This window comes from Hippocampus bargibanti, linkage group LG02, assembly GCF_051943395.1.
Source record: "Hippocampus bargibanti isolate YZ-2025 linkage group LG02, ASM5194339v1, whole genome shotgun sequence".
Taxonomy (NCBI): Eukaryota; Metazoa; Chordata; class Actinopteri; order Syngnathiformes; family Syngnathidae; genus Hippocampus; species Hippocampus bargibanti.
This window is the reverse complement of record NC_142735.1, coordinates 13,560,425-13,584,194: the sequence shown is the minus strand read 5'-3', so window position 1 is coordinate 13,584,194 and position 23,770 is coordinate 13,560,425. Positions and strand designations below refer to the sequence as shown.

Here is a 23,770-nt window from a genome sequence, read left to right as displayed (position 1 = left end):
TATTCAAACTGACCTCTATTGAGTGCTACAAAACATTTATTGTAAAATTCAAAAACACCTGCTCGGTTCAGAGAAAGAAGTAAAGATCATTTTCTAAAATAACTTAAGGTAAGACAGGCTGGTGGATGAAAACTCTCGTATAAATAAAGCTGCCTCACCTGTGATTGACTTGTGACAAGCGCAGGTCAGGTCCACTCTAAATTTTGTGTGACCCTGGGCAAACCGTGACAGGAACATTTAATATTATCTTGGTGGGATTTACATTACATTACTGCAAATGGATGGATGGATACGGTGAACACAAATCTTTATGGTCATGTCTGTCTCCATCTCTGTGTCCACAAAATAATATTTTGCACTACTGTTTGTGAAATATTTCTCGTCTCTGGTCATTAAATTAATACTGAGAACCACACATTTATCATGAACTATTTTCATCTGAAAAAAGCTTACTGTATCTCATTTTTAGGTGCAGGTGTGGGACACAGCTGGCCAGGAGCGATTTCGTAAATCCATGGTAGAACACTACTACCGTAATGTCCACGCAGTAGTCTTTGTTTACGATGTCACCAAAATGGCTTCCTTCCGCAATCTGCAAACATGGATAGAGGTGAGTTAAACAACTTGCATAATTTGTTCACAGCCATTTTTTTCCTTCAAGCTTCCGGTGTTATCTCCATCGCTGCTGAGAGACTGTGCAGGGTTGTTCAAATGTTCGCTTTTTCATTGCCGACATGCCAATAACTCAACCTATCAACTGAGTTTGTCGTTGATAAGAATAAAAACAGTTTTATATTTAATTCTTGATATATGCTCAAATTTGATTGAACAATTAAATGTTCCTGTCACGGTTTGCAAGGTGGTGATGGCGGTTGTGGATCCCAAAAAGCAGGCAGGAGGAAGCAGAAGGTTGTGTTTGACGACTTGTATTTAAATAAAGTCAGCAGGATCAAAATCCAAAACATCAAAATCATCTGAACAGAAAAAATACAAAGTATCAAAAGAAAACCAAGATTAAAAGACTGCCAAGGTGAAACAAACACAAGCACAGCATACAATGCATACAATTGCATACAAAGCATACAATGACCCAACGCCAAATGGTCGTGCCGGGAGTCCTTTTGACTGCCATGGATTGTAACAACAAGCATCTGCGAGGCTGCAGGCAGGCCCGACAGCGCTATCCACAGGTCGCCAATCCGATCATGACAGTACCCCCCCTTCAATCGACTGCTTCCAGAAATCCCAACAGTCTCCCAAAAGGTCCAACTCGCCAGGAAACAATGGTGGAGACGGCAACCGTTGCCTCTCAAGCATATGATGGGTGACGGCCTGATGGGAACGGGACTCGACCTGATGTTGACGTGGATGTGGCACTGATCGTCGTGGACGTGAGTGCGATCCCTCACGCACATTCACGTGACGACACATGGCTCAACGCGGACGTCACACTGCCAGGCGCATAGTGGCACCCCGGACAGTCGTATGGGAACAGGTCTCGGCCGGATGTTGACGTGGACGTGCAAGCGGCACCGCTTGTCGTGGACGTGAGTGTGATCCTTTTCACACACTCACGGGAGGAAGCATCGGCTCGACATGGACGTGCACTGCCTGGCACAGGGGAAACGAGACCAGGCTTTAGCCGCTTCGGGATCCAGCGGTGAGTGGGGTCTCGGACTGACGTGGACGCGGACGTTGCACGGCTCGTCATGGATGCGACTCAATTCAACATGCACGACGACGCGTGGCTAGACATGGGCATGCACTGCCAGACACACAATGTCACCCTGGACGGCCACCTGGAAAGATGTCTCGGCCTGGCGTGGGTGTGGACGCGGCACAGCTGTCGTGGGCGTGAGTGCGACCCTATTTCACACAAACACGCGACCACGCATGGCTCGTGGTCGATGTTACACTGCCCGGCACAGGGTGGAAATGAGACCGGTCCGTTGTACCTGCGGGATTCGATGATTGGTCGGGTCATTCTGTCACGGTTTGCAAGGTGGTGATGGCGGTTGCGGATCCCAAAAAGCAGGCAGGAGGGAGCAGGAGGTTATGTTTGACAAATTGTATGAAAATAAAGTCAGCAGGAACAAAATCTAAAACATCAAAATCATCTGAACAGAAAAAAATCAAAAGTATCAAAAGAAAAACTAAGAAAGAAAACTAAGAGTAAAAGTCCGCCCAGGTGAAACAAACACATGTACAGCATACAATGCATACAATGACCCGACACCGAATGGTCGTGCCGGGAGTCCTTTTAACTGTCACTGATTGGGAACGACCAGCACCTGCGAGGAAGCAGGCAAGGCTGACAGCGCTACCCGTTGGTCGCCAATCCGAACGTGGCAGTCCGCCACTGATCGGGACGACCAGCACCTGTGCAAGTGCAGGTGGGGCCGACAGCGCCACCAACGGGTGGCGCGGTCGGCAACCAGATCATGACAGTTCCGGAATTAAGTGATTTCTTTTACTGCAGGAATGCAACAGTCATCGGGTTTCAGCATCAGTACCTCGAGTCCTAGTGGGGAACAAGTGTGACTTAGTGGACCAAATACAGGTCAGTAGACTTAAGCATTCACGGCAGAAGATGAAAATAATTGAATAGTCAAAACGTGTTTGCAGTCTCCAGACTAACAACATACAACACTCATACCTCAATGGCAACTCTCTGGGGTGTTAATCTGTTCAATATGACAAATTAAACAGCAGTTGAGTAGACAGATATTTGTCCGTTAGAAACAACATATACATATAACATATAAATATATACACTACTAAGCAATATCTTTTTCCAAATCCATCCCCATTACAAAAAAAGCAAAAAAACATGCATCTAAGGTGAGGGTCTCCCCATCTATCACCCAAAGTCACTCAGGACATGTTGCAGCTCACCTGTGACCCGAATGAGGACAAGCAATAAGAGAGTACAGAAAATGAGCTAATGAGTCATAATAATCACTTCTCCAGGTGCCGTCCAACCTGGCGCTGAAGTATGCAGACTCCCACAACATGTTGCTGTTCGAAACATCTGCAAAGGACCCACGAGAGAGTCAGAATGTGGACTCAATCTTCATGTCACTGGCTTGCCGACTGAAAGCCCAAAAATCCCTTCTCTACAGAGACGTGGAACGGGAAGATGGGAGAGTGCGACTCACACAGGAGACTGAGACAAAGAGTAATTGTCTTTGTTGAGGAAAAATGCAATTGGTCAGAGTAATGGGAGAGAATATGTTGCACCAGAATAACGGGCTATTGCTTTGAGGTGGAGGAAAGTGAGGATGGAGGAGTCTTAATGTGTTGATATCGGTTCAGGAGCAAGATAATGCTTCTGACTGACAATGAAAGCAACATGTCTTACAAAAGAGGCGGAGAAGCCCTGGACTTCAGCACAAGGACAGAAGAAAAATGTGCTCATGATGTATCAAAGGAAATATAAACATTGAGGTGCTACAGTGATTATAAATTCTGAAATGAGTGTGTGTTGTTTCACTTTTGTTGAACTGTATAAGGTATTTTATAAGGTATTGCTAAAGCAGTGGCCTGCACTCAAACAGGTGCCGCGATGTGAAGTCAATAGTACAGTTCAAAGGAAATGTATTTGCTGAAAGATAGAATTATTATTAGATGTGGGGGCAAAATAACGTGCTTATGTCTGCTCACAAAAGGGCATTGCACTGGAGAAAGAAGAAGAAAAAAGTATGAGGCTGTAACATATCAAACAATAGAATGCCATATAGAATATCTAATCCATTTATAAAGTATTCCCATTCTAAATGTATGCATCAAGCATCATTATTTGTTTGTGAAATCATTCGAATCTAGAATGATTAATGAAATGCATTTGTACAAATAAAGGCTCCCCCCAAATCACTGGTTCACCATTGACAGACGTTTCATCTCCAAACATGACATGATGAATGGGGGCTTGAAGACGCAACGCAGTGTGCTTCAAAACTGTCAGTCCTTTGAACACATTTTGATCAGATAAGACATAATTTCCCATGCTCATCAAATTACCTTTGCCTTAACAACTCTGAGTTTGATGTACCAGCCAGTCAACAGGAGTACAGAAACTACAGATTGCATCAAGGTTTGGGTCATTTTGATCTTTGAAAACATGACCTTGGTCAAATCACTGTGAACAAATGAATACAGGGGAAATGTCACACATCTCAAGACACAGGACAAGTGTGGAACACACCAGGGGGGATGCCCATTGACACAATGTATACATACTGTATGTACAGTCTAATATCCATCTCTTTCTTTCCCCGGTGCAGTGGCTTTTCCCATTTTGCCTTAATATAAATGTAAGGACACCAAAATGCAATGGGAATTTTAGTCAGACACAGCCATTCTTCCATATGTATCCATATCTCTCAAATTAATGTACAATACTCTACATTTGTATCATTGTTGCCATTTACTGTACCTCAAAGACAGTTGAAAAACTCTAGACCAGGTTACAGGAGTGATGATCACTATTTACAATCCTCAGACATGTACCATAATATGCTTGACATTAAAAGAGCTTCCACAGTAAACGATGGGTCATGGGACACATTGATGTTGATCATATGGAGAAACTTCAGATCAATGACCATTTGAGTAATTTCTCCAAGATTGGATTTGGATTGGATTGGATTGGATTGGATTGGTCTAAACGATACCACCTGACTTAATTTTTGTTTTCTGTCAGTTTTTAATGTGCTTATACATTATGTACAGTAGTTGGGCATTGTAAAATGACTGACTTGAGGCGACAAGCAATTTAGAGCATAATGAGTTGTATATATTCAAAATTGAATTACTAGTGGCTGTGAATATTAGCTTTCATCCAGATTATTATACGTGATACTTTATTGAGAGCATTGCGTGTTGGGGTGGCAACGCAGTATTTATCCTCAAAGGCACTATGGATACACATCCGAGCCAAGAATGCCAAAAGTGTCCCGGTATTAGAGGTGCCACTACAACAGTTTTCACAATTTACAAGTTGAATGAGAAATATTAATTAGGGTGATTCCACCCAAACATTGGTAGGCAGGGGAGAACAGCAAATTTCAAATAAAGCTTGTACATAAAAAATATCAACACACATTGTCCTGCTTCGGGATCATAAAACTGTCATCATGTTATCAAAAAGAAATTGAATAAAAGCTGCATTGTTCATCTTCTCCATGAAACACAGTTTCCGTGTATTTAACATGAATGTATTAATTAATTCTCTTGCATTTATTACATTATTATTGTTTGAATGATTATATCTACACACTGATTTTGTATCACTTTTCACCACTAGTTCCCTTTTATAACTTATTTTGTGATGTCACTCATTTTAGTGCAGAGGTCATGGTTTCCATTCCACGCCACGACCTTCTTGTGTGGGGTTTGTGGCAGTTTGGCAGTGCCCAAAGTGTCCATAACTGGATGGTGCAGAATCAGGGTGTACGAGAGAGCACCAGCCAAGTGTGGGAAATCATTCTCAGTATTTGACGAAATATTTTGTATAAAAAATACGCAGTTGACTACTAATAAGAAACCTAACAATGATTCATAAAGCAAAAGGTTCCAATTCACACCAGACTTCCAATTCGCTGGTAGATTTATGTTCAGTAACATGGGAATTATGCGTAATGGCTGAATGTTTGTTTTTTCAGTCAAAATCAGGAGATTTGCCGGTCATCAGTGCAACCCGTGATTTATCTGAAAGGAATAAAAAAGCAACAAAAAAACAAACAATTGAATCTGAGAAGGATTCCAAGAGCAATTTTTCAAACACTTTTTAGTAAGGCTACTCGTAAAATAGGGCAGAGCTTTTTTTTAAATTAACCCAGCCGATGAGTTACCTCATAGAAATATTGATTACTTCTTGGAGAAATGGGTCGCTCTCCTCGGTGCTGACTCCCCTGGTTGGTGGTGGAAGTTCGCAAAATACAATATTATAAATAACAAATAGTAAATGTTTAGAGGGGTAAACAAATTATTCGACTGTTTTTATGATGTAATTAATCAGATCATTGAATTGTCATCTATCTAAATCTGGGTGGATCAGGTGTTCTTATGAGTAACCCAAGGAAAGCAGCACCAGCCTCTCCTCAATGTGAGCAGCCCCTGAGCTCAGTCGAGGAAGAAACCGGAAACGTCACATACATCGATGAAGCAGCACTAGCTGCCTGACCACTAATCACACAACATTAACTACCTACTACGACCAAAGCCCGCTGCGGTCTTTATGCTTCGATTTTGATTCATCTGAAATCCAAATTTCAATACTCGCAATACAACAAATAGAGATTTACCGATCTTGCAGCACTAGGAATCGTGTTACGGTTCCAAGTATTCATTTGCACCACTCGTCTTCCATCCTACTGGCAACCGATTTTAGCTAGCAAGAACACTGCCTTAGCTAGCGTCAAGCTAGCCAGCTAGCTAGCTACTCGTATCGCTAACGGTGGTTAGCTAGCAGGCTAGCGAGCTATTGTAACTTGCGTCATGGATGAATTACTTGTGGAAGTGAGGGGAACAAGCGGAGCATTTTATAAGGTAGGCTGTTTTTTGTTCTCGCTCTGTGGAAATCAACACGCGACGCTTACGTGACATGTATACACGCCAAGTAAGCTTGGGAGCAATTCCCCAGCTGAACTAGCATTTATTTAGATACCTGTTTTGGCCTCTGTGCATTTCTCCAACCTCCGCCGGCTGGGACGGAGAAGCAGAAAAGCAGAAAACAAAGCGAAGAGTGTGATGACTCGGGATCTGTGCTGACAATATCTAAGGTGTATCATACTCTGGCAGTACTGAAACACTGTCAATCGAAACAGTGGCGTTACTGAACTGAATGTGGCGTTACTGAACTGAATGTATGGTGATATCGGCGAAGCACTCGTCGTGGATCGGCCGTTCATTGCTAACGTTCTCATATGAATTATGCTTATTGTTATCCGTCTTTTATTGACATTTATCACAATCGCTCGGGATGCTGCGGTGTTTGGTTTAAAGTGGTAACGGTTAATATGGCCACAGCTGCTGAATGGTAATATGACCGACCATCCTGGTACGTTGCTAACGTAACGCGAGTGTTCGGAATTAATTCATTCCAAAGGGTACAAGTTAACATGTGGTTTATTGAAAGAGTTCATCAATGTCGTCTTTTCAGTGGTGGCATATGATGGTCAACACATTAATCTGCCTTATTATGAGGTATCGCGGTGACTTTTATTGGATGAAATCGTGCTTTGTACGTCAGTCTCACAGCTGAGAGTTTCGTGTTTCAAATCTTTTGTGAGGTGTTTGTCAATTCGTCCACATAATTATTGGTGTACCTTGGTTAATGAAAGAAAGCCCACATAAAAAATCTGAATATGACAAAAGTAGTAGTAGTAGTAGTAGAATAGACAAAAGTAAAAAAAAAAAAACAATGAAAAGAATACCTTGCTCAAATTGGAATTGTGCTTCAACATAATGCATTTAATCATTCATTGATTTCAACAATCATTAAGTAGATGGTGCAGGTAGTCTTTTGGTGCTGATCTTATTGATGCAATCGCTGCAATCAAACGCGTTTTAACTTTCAATGAGGTTTCTGCACCTCTCAGCAAGTATGCTGGTCCATTCTTCAGAAACAAACTGCTTCACTTGTCTCCAGTTTGAAGGGTGCTTTCACACAGATGTTGAAAATAATCCAGCTAAGGCCACATTAGAATACTCCCAGATCATGACAAAGCCTCATCCATCTTTCACAGTAGTGTCAGTCATCTCTTTTTGGCATATTTCAGATTTGCCACTGTTAATATAAAGCTCATGTGTTTGCCGTTTTTTGTCACATTGTCAAAAGGAAATGTCCCCAAAAGCTGTGTAGCTTTATCCACTGACAGTTTTGCATTCTGTCATTTTTAATAATTTATTTTAAGAAAGGGTGTCGCTGGTCTTTGGTAATCTCCATACAATCCATTTGGGCTCAAATCACAACAGATGGTGTGATCTGACACCGTACCTGGACTGATAAATTATGAGTGCGTGTTATTAATGTTATGTTTTTGTGTTAGTGTACACTGCACCCTAAGTTTATTGTTAGTTTCATTTTCACCAAAATATATTTATAAAATAGAAGAGCAGGTCACCTTGAACCTATGTGTGTGCATGACCTGCATCACCGGAATTATTAGTAGACATCTTTCTAATTAGCAGTCTGAAATTGAAGCCTATAATCACTATCTATAAAATGCGTGTAACCTGGTTCCATGTCGCTCAAATAGTTTCCGGGAGTTTTACAAAACAAAATATTTCAACCGAATTGGTCCCGTTGCCATTAATAGTCACTGAAAAAGCGCAAGGTGATAAACCACAAACAACATTTGTGCTATTTTTCTGCGCTGTTTGGCAATTTTTTTCTTACATACAGAATGATATATATATATATATATATATATATATATATATATATATATATATATATATATATATATATATATATATATATATATATATATATATATATACAGTAAGGTCTCGTTATATCGATATTCAAGGGAATCCGAAAAAATATCGATATAACCGGGACTATCGATATATCCGACCCTGTTTGCATGTAGGGATGAAAGGAAAAGTGTATAAAACCGTGGTCAGACCAGCCATGATGTTTGGACTGGAGACTGTGTCACTGAAGAAAAGACAGGAAGCAGAGCTGGAGGTAGCAGAGCTGAAGATGTTGAGGTTTTCTTTGGGAGTGACCAGGTTGGATAGGATCAGGAATGAGTACATTAGAGGGACAACTCATATTAGAGGCTTTGGAGAGAAAGTCAGAGAGGCCAGACTGAGATGGTTTGGACATGTCCAGAGGAGAGAGAGTGACTATATCGGGAGAAGGGTGCTGAGTCTTGAACTGCCAGGCAGGAGACCGAGAGGAAGACCGAAGAGGAGGTTTATGAATGTGGTCAAAGAGGACATGAAGGTAGCTGGTGTGCGAGAAGAGGATGCAAAACCGGGATAGATGGAGGACATTGATTCGCTGTGGCGACACCTGAGGGGAAAAGCCGAAAGGAAAAGAAGAATATATATATATATATATATATATATATAGACGAGGGTTCGAATCCCACTTGTGGCAGAGAAAATGACCACAATGACATCATCCAGTGTGGGTCCTTGGGCAAGACCCTTCACGCTAATGCCTACCTCATACAATGATGAGACACAATAAATGGAATGACATGCCGGCTCAGACGTCGCCCGGCCAAACAAGGTCTGCGTCAGGTGCTGGGGAACCAGAGCACCCTGATGAAAAATGGCCTACCGGAACAAAGCGGAGATGGACGAGATGCGATAACATGGCTCTGTTGGAATGCTACTACTCAAGCAACCCTAGTCAGAGGGGTTACATACGGAGAATGGGGGCTGAATGGTTACTTCGAAACCCACAGTCACGGTTGACCATGAAACAACTAGTAGCTCAGTGTTCCAATATCCACAAACGGCAATTTCTATCACAACTTGAGATTGATGAGGTACAACACAAATTCCGAGGTGAAGGGACCCAGGCTGCCACATCAGAGGAAGAGGTTCAACCAGAGATCCCAATCTCTGGTTGAGCCCCAATGAATGATGAGATTGGGAAGCCAGCCCCAATGAATGAAATGATGAGCGAGGCAGCAACTGACCTGAGAGATAAGATCATGGCAAGAATGAAAACTGGGCAACGAAGACACCGATTACAACGGCTATGTGAAGTACCACCTGAAAGTCTCATGGAAACTGTGAATGCAGCACTGAGAACGATCCCGACCGGAACGATCACAGAAACCAATGAGCTGATATACACCTCAGCATCAGTGATCCTAGAGATGCTTGGCTACAAGAGCAACCATGAGAGCAACGAGATTCATTACCCACCATGGAAAAGACGGTTGGAGGCCAAGATCAAGGCGGCTCGGAAAGATGTGAGTCAATTGACGGAGATCCAGAGAGGTGTGAATAAAAGGCCAATACCGAAGAGGTACATGCAGATAACCATACCTGAAGCACTCGAAACTGCCAAACAAAGGCTCCAGGCCTTGTCCAGTCGCCTAAAGAGGTACACGAAAGAGAATGAGGCCAGAAGAATAAACAGGCTGTTCGCAACACAACCTGCGAAAGTGTACGCTCAGTGGCAGGCTTCTAACAGCAGAGCAGACCCTCCAAGGCTGAAGACTGAAAGATACTGGAAAGGCATATGGGAGAAGGAAGTCGCACATAACAGCAGTGCACAATGGCTGGTGACTCTGAAAGAGGAGCACAGCCCTGTGAACAGAACCCAGTTACCATCACAGCGGCAGATATACAAGGAAGAGTCTCAGGTATGAAAAACTGGACGTCACCAGGCCCGGATATGGTCCACACCTACTGGCTAAAGAAACTCACAGCTCTCCACGAGCGCCTAGCAGCACAAATGAACCAGTTGCTGAGGGATGGGACTCCCCCAGGATGGCTAACCGAAGGGTGAACAATCCTGATCATGAAGGATTCCTCAAAGGGTGCAGTTCCTTCCAACTATCGGCCAATAATCTGTCTCTCCACAACATGGAAGCTCATGTCAGGCATCATTGCGGCTAAGATAAGTGGACACATGGATCAACACATGAGCAAAGCACAGAAAGGCATTAGTAGAGACACTAGAGGTGCCAAACATCAGCTGCTGGTTGACAGAACAGTCGCTCAAGATTGCAGGTCCCGACATACCAACTTGTGCACAGCCTGGATTGATTACAAGAAAGCATATGACTCGATGCCACACACATGGATCACTGAATGCTTGGAGTTGTATAAGGTCAACAGGACCCTGAGAGCCTTTGTTGCAAACTCGAAGAGGATGTGGAAAACCACACTTGAAGCCAATGGCAAGCCACTAACGCATGTGTCCATCAAATGTGGCATATACCAAGGTGATGCACTCTCCCCACTGCTGTTCTGCATAGGACTGAACCCCCTCAGCCAAATAATCGCCAAGACAGGCTATGGATACCGCCTCAGAAATGGAGCTACGATCAGTCACCTCCTCTACATGGATGACATAAAGCTAAGAGCGAAAGGGACATAGACTCCCTGATCCACACAACCAGGATCTACAGCAGTGATATCGGAATGTCATTCGGGCTGGAGAAATGTAGTTGGATGGTGACTAAGAGGGGCAAGGGAGTCCACACTGAAGGGGTCTCACTCCCTGAAGGAACAATAGCAGACATTGAAAACAGCTACAAGTACCTCGGTATACCACAGGCCAATGGCAACCTCGAACTAGCAACAAGGAAAGCGGCTACGACCAAATACCTCCAGCGGGTGAGGCAAGTCCTCAGAAGCCAGCTCAATGGCAACAAGACCCGGGCAATAAACAGCTATGCCCTGCCAGTGATCAGATACCCTGCAGGAATAATAAGGTGGCCAAAGGAAGAGATTCAGACCACGGATGTTAAGACCCGAAAACTCCTCACCATGCACGGAGGGTTCCATCCCAAGTCCAGCACCCTGAGACTGTACACAAGCCGTAAGGAAGGAGGCCGGCGACTAGTGATTGTGAGAGCCACTGTCCAGGATGAAACATCCAAGCTCCATGAATACATCAAAGAGAAGGCTCCAACGGATGATGTACTCAGAGAATGTCTCAGTCAATGGGGAACAGAGGATGAGGTGCTGGAAGAGGGACAATCATGGGAGGAAAAGCCCCTACATGGGATGTACCACCGAACCATAGCAGAAGTGGCTGATCCCAAGAAGTCCTATCAGTGGCTAGAGAGGGCTGGCCTAAAGGACAGCACAGAGGCACTCATCCTGGCTGCCCAAGAGCAGGCCCTGAACACCAGAGCCATAGAGGCAGGGATATACCACACCAGACAAGACCCAAGGTGTAGGTTGTGCAAAGAGGCACTTTGTATTTGCCTTTTTGTTTTTCTGAGTCGAAACACCTGGGTCGGTCACACTGACCAAATTTGTTTTGGTTTTGGAAACTGCAGGTTCTCACACGCCTTTGTGTGCCTGCCAAAAATTGCTTGTTAGTCCGGGGCTGAGGAAAAGGAGGAGGAATGACTTATCTCCTGCGTGGACAGGCTGGCCACCTGTCTTAGCAAAGAGTGGGTCTATAAGATGGGGTTTTCCTCAATATTGGTTAGAGTCTGCTGTGAACTGTGCCCGAGTATCCAGCTTTGGGTTTTCCAGTCCAGATTACTCTACCGGTGTGTATTTGCCGGCTCTCCGCCCTCTGTCAACAATAAGGTATACTATTCTGGATCTTAACCGTGATGTTGGAGTCTTTACGTGGGGGCATAGAGGTCACAGTTTGTGTCTAGCGTAATTACTCATGATCGGGAAATGCTGTAAATTGTTGTGTGTTTTATCAATAAATACATATTTTTATATATATACAGTCGTTATTTGTGGTCATTTCTCTGCTGCGATCTCTCCGAACCTGTAACAAGGCAATTTTTTCATAAAACAATATATATCACAGTCATCACAGTATCTAAGGCTGCGTCAGCGCGCACGGGCATGCGTGCTTGCATGCATTCCCGTAAACAAACACTCACAATCAACCCATTGGGTTGATTGTGAGTGTTCGTTTACTTGAAAAGGGGTGTTGAGTGAACGCTGGCGCGTGTGGCTGCCGCTGCTCATGCGCTGAAAAAATATGTGACTGTAAAGTGTCCTTGAGAGTTTTGAAAGGCGCTTATAAATGAAATGTATTCATCCATCCATTTTCCGTACCTCTTATTCCTCATTAGGGTCGCGGGGGGTGCTGGAGCCTATCTCAGCTGTCTTCGGGCACTAGGCGGGGGACACCCTGAATTGGTTGCCAGCCAATCGCAGGGCACACAAAGACGTACAACAGTCACTCTCACGGACAATTTGGAGTGGTCAAACTGCCTGCCATGCATGTTTTTGGAGTGTGGGAGGAAACCGGAAGACCCGGAGAAAACCCACATGGGCCCGGGGACAACATGCAGGCTCCACACAGGGAGGCCGGACCGCGACTCGAACCGGCGACCTCTGCACTGTGAAGCCGGTGTGCTAGCCACTCGACTACCGGGCCACCCATGAAATGTATTATTATTTTATTATCTTCGGTCAAACCGTTTGGCACCCCTGGTGTGGAGAAAATATCATTACAGTCAGGGTTCTTTTGAAGCAGGTATGGTGCCTACGTAGCTGACACACCGTTCAATTTGTGTTGTGTGCGTGTGTGTGTGCGTGTGCGTGTGTGTGCGCGCGCGTGAAAATGAGCCAAGGCACTATCCTTGCTTTATTTTTTTACACCTTGGGTACTTGACATTGGCCAATTAACGATCAAGGTCAATGTAATAATTGTAGCTTATCTCAAATAATGTGGGAATTTCTTGGATCTCTCTTCATCTAGTAGTCAGTTGGTCAGACTTCTGCAACCTAGAGGGAAGCCCCTTTGTCTGGTATCCTCCAGCCCCTTGACGTCTTACTTCGATCAATTTGATATGTCCAAATCCAAAGTGTATAGAACTTGAGAGTGTGCCAAACAGTCCAGATTTTATCAGTTTGGAGGTACACAAAATACGTTAGACTTTTATTTGCCACCAGAATGTAGACCTTCTTTGTTTCTGAATGTCTTCCCGTAATATATTTTGCTTCTTTTAGGCATTTGTGAAGGATGTCCATGAAGGCTCCATTACAGTTGCATTTGAAAATAAGTGAGTCAAGTGACTGTAATGAGAAACTGCATTACATTGTCAAATAGGACAATATATTGTATGTATTAGCAATTTGTGCAGCTCATGATCAAATAATTGTGTTCTTCCGTACTAGTTGGCAGCCAGAGCGCCAGATCCCATTCCAGGATGTGCGATTTCCTCCTCCAACAGGGTTCTGTAAAGAGATAAATGAGAGTGATGAGGTTGAGGTAGGATTCTTTTGTGATTCAATGTTTGCCAAACATCTAATTGGAATTTAAAAAAATGAAATAATGATTCAATTTTTCAGTTTAACCAATGGTACATGGTTATCTATTAATGTATTTATTTCTGAATGTATATTTTGTTCAGGTTTATGATGGGTCTTGTTTACTGTGTGGGTTTTGGCAGGTGTACTCCAGGGCGAATGACAAGGAGCCCTGTGGCTGGTGGCTGGCTAAGGTTCGCATGGTCAAAGGAGAGGTAGGGCTAAGTCCAAACAATTTGTGTCTGTATTTCCGCTTAGCTTTCCGTTTACAGTATGACATTGGCGCTGTCTAGTGGGTGGGACTTGCATCTCATCTTTTTATTCACGGTAGGTAGACCAGGAGAAGTACACCGAGCACTTCTGTTCGTCTACAATGTGCATTTGGGCGACATTTCACCTTTTTTTTCACTTTGGGAGTGGTTTTTTTAATGAATCCAAATAATCTGTGTGATTTGTGCTATTTACAACGTCAAAAGAGAACAAACCAGAGTGGTGTGTGCTACATAATTTTTCAGGCTGGAAGAAAAAACAGAATCTCAAACTTTCTATTTTTACTGACCTGCACAGCTCCTACATCTTTTAAGATCGCAAATGTAAATATGTGGAGTAGTGTGTCCTTAACTTTATACAATGTGAGCATTCACGTGGATTGGTTCATATAAGTTTTTTGCATTTGTCACCTTCATTCAAATGTAGTTCAAATATATTCTTTTGACGAATGTTTAATACATTCAGTCATTCTCTTAATTAGTTCTTGTTAATATATTGTTTTCTTTTGTGTGTGTGTAGTTTTACGTTATAGAATATGCCGCATGTGACGCGACATTAAACGAAATTGTGACGCTGGAGCGGTTACGGCCTATCAATCCCAACAAACCAGCCACCAAAACTACCTTCCTCAAGATCGGACTGGATGTCCCTGATGATCTACGGCAAATGTAAGACTACTGCATACATTGCCTTGAAAATTATTTGTCCATGACCAGAATGCATTATGCACATTTTGCAGGCTTCATTGTTTCTGATAAAGCATATCACGCTATATGTGGAATAAGTTGCCCCTTGTTAAACCAGGAGTTAACTGCCAATACCATTTGAAAAATGACTTAGATTTCAGTAGCCACACACAGGTATGCTGAAAGACAGATTTCGTGAATTATGAAAGTACTTACGAGTGCCTTTCAATCCATGGTGGGTTCAGAATCATCGTGCCTTGTATGGCGCATTTTAGCACAAAAACAACTTCACGCGTCTAGCCAAATGCATGCAAATACTGATGTATGCTGATGCAGATGCTGTATGCTGGGCATTTCCAGTATGCATATTTCAAATATTTCAAATAATGGCGAGATCATGAAATCATTTTGCTTTCTGTTTCGACGTTGTGTAATTTTTCTAAAGGTGTTTTTTAACTACAATGTCCATTTCATGAAGAATTTCATGAAAATTAGCATTCTAAAAACCCTGCATTTCGATGTGTAGCTATCAGTTTCTGCCCTCAATTTGTTGGCTTATGTAGTAGGAGAAAAACCAGCAACACACCAGAATGTGCACCTGGTGCTAAAAAAAAACATTTATTTAGAAGCTGCAACTACAAGAAAGAAACTGAAATCATGAAAGAGCCAAATGTTTTTTAAGGCCTTGTAGATTTTCCTTTAGTTTTGAAAGGTGCTTGCTTATACGTTGAATTTATTATTATTATTATTATTATTATTATTATACATATTTGAAATATATTTGAAACATATTTGAAATTGTCACCCACACAATTTCTTACATGCACGCGCGCGCACACACACACACATGCACACACACTTTTAAATGGTGCCAGTTTAATGACATGAATGTTGACTCCATGTTATCAGGTGCTCAAAGGAATCAGCACACAAAGATTTCAAAAAGGCTGTGGGAGCATTCAGTGTCACGTACGACTCTGAGAAGAAGCAGCTGGTGATCTTGGTTCGTAATGCTTTTTTGAAATGTGTGCATAGAATAAATATTGTTTTATATTTGTGTAAGAGCAACCAACATCGATGAGAAGGTTTCAACAAATGTCAGAAAGAATAGGGAATGAAACCAAACATTCTCAAGATACAAAATGGCAAATGAAAAACAAAGTAATGTAGTTTATTCAATACATTGTAAGCATGAAAATTGTAAGGAGTACATTGGGGAGACTCAACAAATTCTCAAAAAAAGACTTTATCAACATCGCAGGGATAATACGAGTGGGCCTCAATCGGCAGTACATTTGCACCTAAAAGCAACCACTCATTTGACGACAATTAGGTTAAAATATTAGCGAAAGAACATAGATGGTTTGAAAGGGGAGTAAAAGAAGCGATTCTCATAAAACAACAAAATCCTTCATAAACCGGTCTGGTGGGCTGAGGTTCAATTTGGATCGTTCATACAATAGCCTGCTTAGGCAAAACAGGTTAGACAACATTCGTAATGCTGATGAGGTGATGCATGGTGGATGGTGGTGAGGATACCGGAGGGAGGGGGGCAAACAGGCCAGTCATTAGTCAAGAATGTAGGAATAATCAGTGGGGCCACAGGGAGTGGTCCTCTGCTCCCCCCAACCTGAGAGTAGGGACCTATCATAGCTGTGTCCGGCGCCGTCATGTGACATTAGGGATATATAAATAGGGCCGATACAACCAGTAAGACTTTAGTTTGCTGACGAAGCCTCTTGGATAGGAGGCGAAACGTCCAACACCTTCAAAAAAGTACTGATGACGGCTGAAGAAACCTTCTCATCGATGGACCACTCCTGTACGACTGAGAGCTTACACAGACGAGCAACCAACATGTACACCAATAGTCCAAAATGTTTTACCTGTATTTCACTTTATAAAACATTCAACTTATACCTGCATCTACTCATATTTCAAGCTTTGATTTGTTTTAACAGTCAGTGAATGAGGTCACATCGAAGCGGGCTAACATGATGAGTGACATGCACTTCAGGAGCCTGCGCACCAAACACTCTCTCATGCTGAGGAATGAAGAGGCCAGCAGACAACTGGAGGTACAGATTCACACATAAACGCACGCGCACACACACACACACACACACACACACACACACACACACACACACACACACACACACACACACACACACACACACACACACACACACACACCCATACATTAAAACGGAGCCAAAACCTTTTGTGTTCGAACATTACCCGCATCCTTCTTGCCCATAACAACTACAAGTCAGACCTGTTATTGTGTTGCTTCCAGAGTTCCCGACAGCTGGCATCACGGTTCCATGAACAATTTGTAGTACGTGATGATTTAATGGGGCTCGCCATCGGTACACACGGGGCCAACATTCAGCAGGCCCGGAAAGTCCCCGGAGTCACTAATATAGACCTGGATGAAGAGACATGCACCTTCCATATTTATGGAGAGGTATGACAGTCGTAACTGTTTTTGTTGACCGAGTGATACATGGGTACATGTATCCTTTTAATTAGTGATCACATTACATTTAATAAATACCAAGTCTTTTAATGTGACATACAGAAACCAAACAATCACAGACAAGTTTTACAATACCATAAAAAAACTCAAATGTTTGTTTTGGTATTTAAGGACCAGGAAGCTGTCCGTATTGCTCGGAGTTTCCTGGAGTTCTCTGAAGATGTCATCAAAGTTCCCCGGAATTTAGTAGGTGAGAAATTCACTCCAACAATAGGATAAACTCTGTTGTGACAATTCCAACAGGTAGTGCACACCACATTTTTATTTTATTCATTTGTTTGTTGTTTAGTAGTTAATCATGGGCCAGGAGCAAGTGCAGGACTCTAAAAACAACTGCTTAACAAGTCGTATTGTTGTTTTACCAAATTTTAATAGTGACTGAACCACAGCTGTTGGAGACCAACCTCTGGCACACCAGCGAAAATCCAATAAAAAGGGTCACAATTCCCTACCAATGCCACAGGATCGTTGCAACTCTGTAGCTATGTCTTAAAAGCTTCAAGCTCACTTAAAGATGCAGTGGACCATTCATATTCACAATTAAGCACCCACACATTCACATTTGTGCAGGTATTTCTATATGGCTGTCAATTGATTTAAAAAAAGCAAATAGATTAATTTTTGAGCAAATAACAGAATAGGTTGAAAAATTTGCAAATGAGTGAATTTGAAAATTCCAAATCACAGATATTTGGGGGTTGACTGTTTTGTTTGACTGTTAAAAAAATATATGTGGAAAACGTTGAATTTACTGATGGTGTGTAGTTTGGTACATTAGTCTCCACAATGACTGAATACTGTGAACTTGACTGTTGTCCTAAAGATAGCCATTGGCACCCTACACTAGTAAGGCATGCCACAAAACGTTAGTGCTTAAGAAGTGTGGATAATTGGAATGGCTTAAATCATCAAGAATGTTCTTATTTACTGAGATGTATATGTATGCAGTCAGTCTGTTGTGATTATGACTCACCTTTTTCTCTTTAGGCAAAGTGATTGGCAAGAGTGGTAAACTAATCCAAGAAGTGGTTGATAAGTCTGGTGTGGTGCGGGTCCGCATTGAACCAGAAAATGACAAAAAGCCTTCAGTGACATCATCATCAGTGGCGGGAGGAGCATCAGCATTAACAACGGATGATGTGAGTCAGAAAAAAATGTCCAATGTGTGGAATGTTTTAAGAAAAGGTGATGAAGTTATTGTTTACATTAAATTTATAGCTTTGTCATTCAGAAAACTACAGGGTATATACTTAATGTAACCTACAAATCACTTTAGACAAATCAACTTTTTGATTTTTAAACCGTTTACCTTTGCAAAAAAATAGTCCAATGCATGCAACGACACAGTGTTAAGTTTACAGGAGAAGGGGATCATTCTGCAAATTAAAATATTGTTTAAACATCACTAGTCAATCTGATGACCAGCCATTGTTAGAACTTTGGCTCTCGCTAAATGATATCATTCTTGACAGTTCAACAGCTGGAAACAACTCAATGCACTCACCATGCTCGGTCCCTGTAGCTATTGGATGGTTGGTGTGTCTTTTACCTCATGCTGGTCCTGCACCACGTTTTAAGTTGCAACATTAGCAATGAGGCGGTTAAAAAAAACTCTGTTTCCATCTACGTTTAGATGTACTGCAACTACAACAATAGGCTATTAGGATTACATTTCCCATGAGTCCTAGACACAAAGCAAGAAGTATTCCTTCCCGAATGATGTGTTAGGAAGGAAAATAATCGGCACACATTACCCTACATTGCTTTCTTCCACGGAATAAAGAACCACGCATTGCTTCTCATTAATTTTGATATTTTGAGTTTCAAGAGAATTTAAAGATTTGTTTTCAAGCATTATCACGGCTTTATATCAGGTAATATTGTGGAAAAACTGTACCTAAATGTGGGTGTTCCAAAAGGCCAAAATGGTCTAAATTTACGAGTGACACTGTTTTAGTTGTTAGATTTATTTCTTTTTTGCAATATAAACTGCCAGTATTCAGTTCATTAGAGATGACCCTTTTCCAATGTAGCCCGCATTAATGCAAAGAGTCCTAATGTCGGATATTTCTCTTTTGCCAAACTTTGCTGTAGGGAATGGTGCCCTTTGTATTTGTTGGGACGAAGGAAAGCATCTCGAATGCAACGGTACTGCTGGATTATCACCTCAACTACCTTAAGGTACACAAGAAAACTGTGTGTGATACCATACACCAATCTTATGAGATGACACCCTGGCAATCGTATCTTTGTGAAAATATAATGTTGTATCTTAAAAGTATTTCTCTTAATAAATCCAGGAGGTGGACCAACTTCGTCTGGAGCGCCTTCAGATTGATGAGCAGCTGAGACAGATAGGAGGCGGAGGTGGTGTCGGAGGGACGGGCCCACGAAATCTTAAAGACAAAAGCTATGTTTTTGATAATGGCACGGGCCTTGGCAGAGGGACGGGAGGAGGGAAACCCTATGGAGGAGGAGTACGAGGTGGTCGAGGGCGAAGAGGAGGTGGTGCTGCTTTTGCCTCAGGTGCTGTTCCATTGCCACTTGCGTCTGTATTTTTTAATAGTTCAGTGATATTGTACTTTATTAGAAACTTGGCATTCACACATTAAAGCAAATTAATCTAAGGTCAGTTTGAATGACCTTTTGCATTGCCACACTAGGCACCAACTCAGAGGCGTCCAACGCTTCCGAAACTGAGTCAGACCACAGAGACGAGCTCAGTGATTGGTCGCTGGCTCCCACAGAAGAGCTAATGACAGGAGGTGGGACATTGCCAAGACGAACTGACGGGAGGAGGAGACCTGCCGGGGCAGGACTTCGAGGGCGAGGTGGAAGAGGAAGAGGAGCATTTAAAGGTAATGGTTTATTATTTTTATTATATAGGAATTAAGCATTTTAACTTACCTTTCATCGGTCCTCTGAGATTTAATCCGAATTGGGCCGACGTGCAGCTGTTGTGATTGTGGTATAGCTGTGCCACAGATTAGAAAAAAATTCTCCCATTCAGGTGACGATGTACAGTGGAGTGATCCGCGGCCTCGTCATATCAGAGAGCCCAAGACACGGGGACAGGAAGATACCTTGCAGGTAATGTCCCAATTACATATGGCGTATGTGTATGATTGCATTTTATATGTGTGTGTCTGTGTGTGTGTGTATTTGTCGAGTAGTTAACGTGTGTGTGTGTGTGTGTGTGTGTGTGTGTGTGTGTGTGTGTGTGTGTGTGTGTGTGTGTGTGTGTGTGTGTGTGTGTGTGTGTGTGTGTGTGTGTGTCTGAGTCTGACGCAATATTTTTTTGTCACCCTACAGATTCGTGTGGATGGCAACAACGAACGTAGTGTGCAGCATTCCTCTGGAGGGAGAGGCGGGGGAGGGCATTCATCACAGGGTGGCCACAGTTCTGGTGGCGAAGGCTCACTACGCCATCAGCAGCGGCCCATTAGGGACAGAGGAACAAAGAAGGAGAAGCAGGACGCTCCCCCTCTGGTGAACGGAGTGTCGTAGATGCATTACTGGAGGACCTTCTCACATCCAGAAATGAAGCCACACTCTTCACACACATACGCAAACAACCGCTCTTTAATCATCCACAGTTATTTGTCTCGCCGTCTTTCTTTCCCTTTTTGTCAATTGCAAGATTAGACAGGAGCAGCCTCCATCACCATGGAAGTCAGTAGAAAGTACTGTAAATGTAGTGACGACCGCTCCCTGTTGTGCTGCATTTGTGTACTGCTGAGTGTAGTGCAGCGAGCTGGTTTGTGACTGAATGGATGTATTCCTCCTACAGTGAGATAGCAATGAAGCTTCTTGATGTAAAAGCAGCCTCTTTGTCCACCAACCGTCATACTCTCATGTCAAAATTTATCTGAAGTTCAATTACATTCATCACTTTTCTCCATTAGCTAATGAAGCAACGTGGATGCCTTTTCGTTCATTGTCCCGTGAAGTTTCAAACTAGACTTTAGACTTAGCTCATAATGTGTTCTGAGACTGCTCCTTTGACCCTTTAGTTTGGACATAATGTGGACAACCAGTCCTCCATCACCCAAGAACTTGTAAGTGTGCAAAGTCACAGGCTTGGGCTACGTGTCATGTGTGGGCAACACCTGACGTAAACCATCAACCCAATCAAGTCTTTTTTTTTCTTATACATAACAATACATAAATAATAAACAATAAACGCTCACACTACCAGAATGTCACCCATATTCAGTCTGACATCCCTGCAGCCAATTTGTCCATGGCTCAGTGCTTTTAAGACAAATATACATGTGAGGTGGCAGTTGTCTAGCTGATCTTGGACAACACGCACGCAGACCTCTCCAAGCTGCTCTTTAATTTACAACTCATAAGGGGAAATGTCTTTGCTCCTTGAACCGGGGACACTTGAACATCCCAGTCGGCATGGTAAGCATGAAACCTCACCAAAAGATTGTTCTCTGCTCAAGCTGATCAGACAAATCATCACGGTTGAGTCAACTCATGTCTGAATCGATAAAGCCTTTGTTGAGTTCCAGAAAAAGACATTCTTGACAGTTTATCTGTCGCAAGTTAAACATATGAGATACGGTTGTAGTTCTGGACCATCGTTTTTGCAGTAAGATCTAAAGCAGTGGTTCTTAAAGTGGGTTCGATCGAGTCAGTTTCAGGGGTTCGGTGGATGCTCCGCCGCAGAGATCCACCCCTCAGTCTCGTCTGTAGCTCGTGGTCAATCATTGAAAGAAGGGTTCAGTGAATGAGCATGTGAAAGTGGTGGGGTTCGCTGCCTCCACCAAGATTAAGAACCACTGATCGAAAGGCAGAATGTGGTTGCTGTAATGTACGGCTGCTTCTCTGGCGTGTTGACTGCTGACATTCCTGTTAGTCGCTCTGTTGTTGTGATATGCTGTACATATCACTTCTGGCATCGTGCAGCCTACAGTTTCATTCTTGGTGTGTTTTGAAGAATCAAGCTGAGATTCACTGCCTGCATAAAAAATACAAATATCATACCTCAATTGATTTAAGACAGAATGACAGGCTCGTCCGTATATTGTTGATCAAATCAGCAGACCCTCTGAAGCGTTTTAAGCATTGTTTCCATCTCTCTCAACCCTTTTAGGAGCCTCACTCCGATTTTGTAATCCCCCCCCCAACTGTTTAGGCCCACGCATCACACTTTTTTGGAGCCCCAGACTGATTTGTATCCCCGCCTCTCCTAGTTTTTCGGCCTGTGCATCACACTTTTCTGTGCCACGCTCTAGACACCGTGTCTCGTGCTCACAATTTAATTTCTGAGGCCAGTATTTCCATTGTGCTCGCTTTTACACAAGTATGAATCTAATGTGACTCTTTTTCACTAATCTTTGGCTTCCATACTGCAGTCATGCTGCATTTTTACAGTTAGCTTGTTTTGCAATACATAAACCACGTGGTTTAAATTCAAATGATCTCTTTACTTTCCATAAAGCAGCAACTGAATTAAGTTGTCTTGTGTTATCAAAAAAGGAGATAGGGTGGCATATTGTAAATAATGATATCATAATTTGTACTGTTTCAAATGTGCACTTATCCCTATTTTCGTTTGTTTGTCGCTGTTTGATATCAGTTAAATACTAGATCTCTTGTTAATAAACTTGCTGTAAAAATATTTTGCTCCCTCGCAAGGTTGAGTCGCATTGATAGTGAATGTTCATAGAACTGCCACAGAGGTCCAAAACGAGTGATAACATAAGTTTCACATGAAATGATGAGTATCTAAATATTCTGTCGCGTGTGTCTCAAGGAAGAAAACTTTTACTGCAGTCCATTGACCACTTTTGTTATACTGTGACCTAAAATTAGACTGACTTGCAATTCTGTGTTTTAGGTGTAGGTTTCTTTTAAAATAAATGAGGGGCTTGAAGTTTCCCCCAAAAATTGGGGAAAATGCATCAAACCTGCTTTTGTGTTTTCTTTTTTCATTGGCCTTTGACAAGCTCGGTATTATTATTTTTTTGTTTACTGAATGTAAGCTTCTCCATTTAGTGGTAATCTGTACATAAAGCATTTCATTCTTAAATGTCGTTCTTGATTTATCATTTGAGATGAGTAATGCAGAGTAATGAGTAATGCACCTTCATTTAAAAAAAATGTTCTTGAGCCAGAATCAAATATTTCTGAAAATGTATTGCTTCACTTTCTTTTCTGGTTGTTTCAAAATAGAAACTGCATGTATCTAACCTCTTATTGTCCATGTCATCATTGATCAAGCCGGAGAATAATTTGCTTCAAAACGTTTGAATTATTTACATTTAAAGACCCAGGTGTAGTAGGATCAGTTAGGCTGAGATAGTATGTTTCAAATTGGTTTACA

The 23,770-nt window shown here is 42.4% G+C and overlaps 2 protein-coding genes and 1 long non-coding RNA gene across 3 annotated transcripts in view; 2 read left to right on the top strand and 1 right to left on the bottom strand.

Annotated features, from left to right (window-relative positions):
* Positions 1–3,478, top strand: part of rab33a (RAB33A, member RAS oncogene family) — a 5,857-nt gene extending 2,379 nt beyond the window's left edge. Inside the window, exons 2-4 of the mRNA XM_088989486.1 lie at positions 470–610; positions 2,480–2,560; positions 2,971–3,478. Coding sequence (XP_088845612.1) covers positions 470–610; positions 2,480–2,560; positions 2,971–3,195 — 447 coding nt within the window. The 3' untranslated portion in view covers positions 3,196–3,478. The remainder of the gene's footprint in view (positions 1–469; positions 611–2,479; positions 2,561–2,970) is intronic.
* LOC148901609 (uncharacterized) overlaps positions 1–8,373 on the bottom strand; it is a 10,032-nt gene extending 1,659 nt beyond the window's left edge. The window contains exons 1-3 of the long non-coding RNA XR_016114150.1: positions 6,668–8,373; positions 454–592; positions 159–213 (exon numbers count right to left, since the gene is read on the bottom strand). This is a non-coding gene — a long non-coding RNA (uncharacterized LOC148901609). The remainder of the gene's footprint in view (positions 1–158; positions 214–453; positions 593–6,667) is intronic.
* Positions 6,148–23,770, top strand: fmr1 (fragile X messenger ribonucleoprotein 1). The gene is made up of 15 exons (XM_088989484.1): positions 6,148–6,549; positions 13,636–13,688; positions 13,804–13,897; positions 14,079–14,150; positions 14,725–14,873; positions 15,801–15,894; positions 16,853–16,969; positions 17,191–17,361; positions 17,545–17,623; positions 18,421–18,572; positions 19,528–19,614; positions 19,734–19,959; positions 20,097–20,291; positions 20,444–20,523; positions 20,746–23,770. Exons 1-15 carry the CDS (start codon positions 6,499–6,501, stop codon positions 20,938–20,940), a joined length of 1,815 nt encoding a protein of 604 aa, XP_088845610.1. The 5' UTR covers positions 6,148–6,498; the 3' UTR covers positions 20,941–23,770.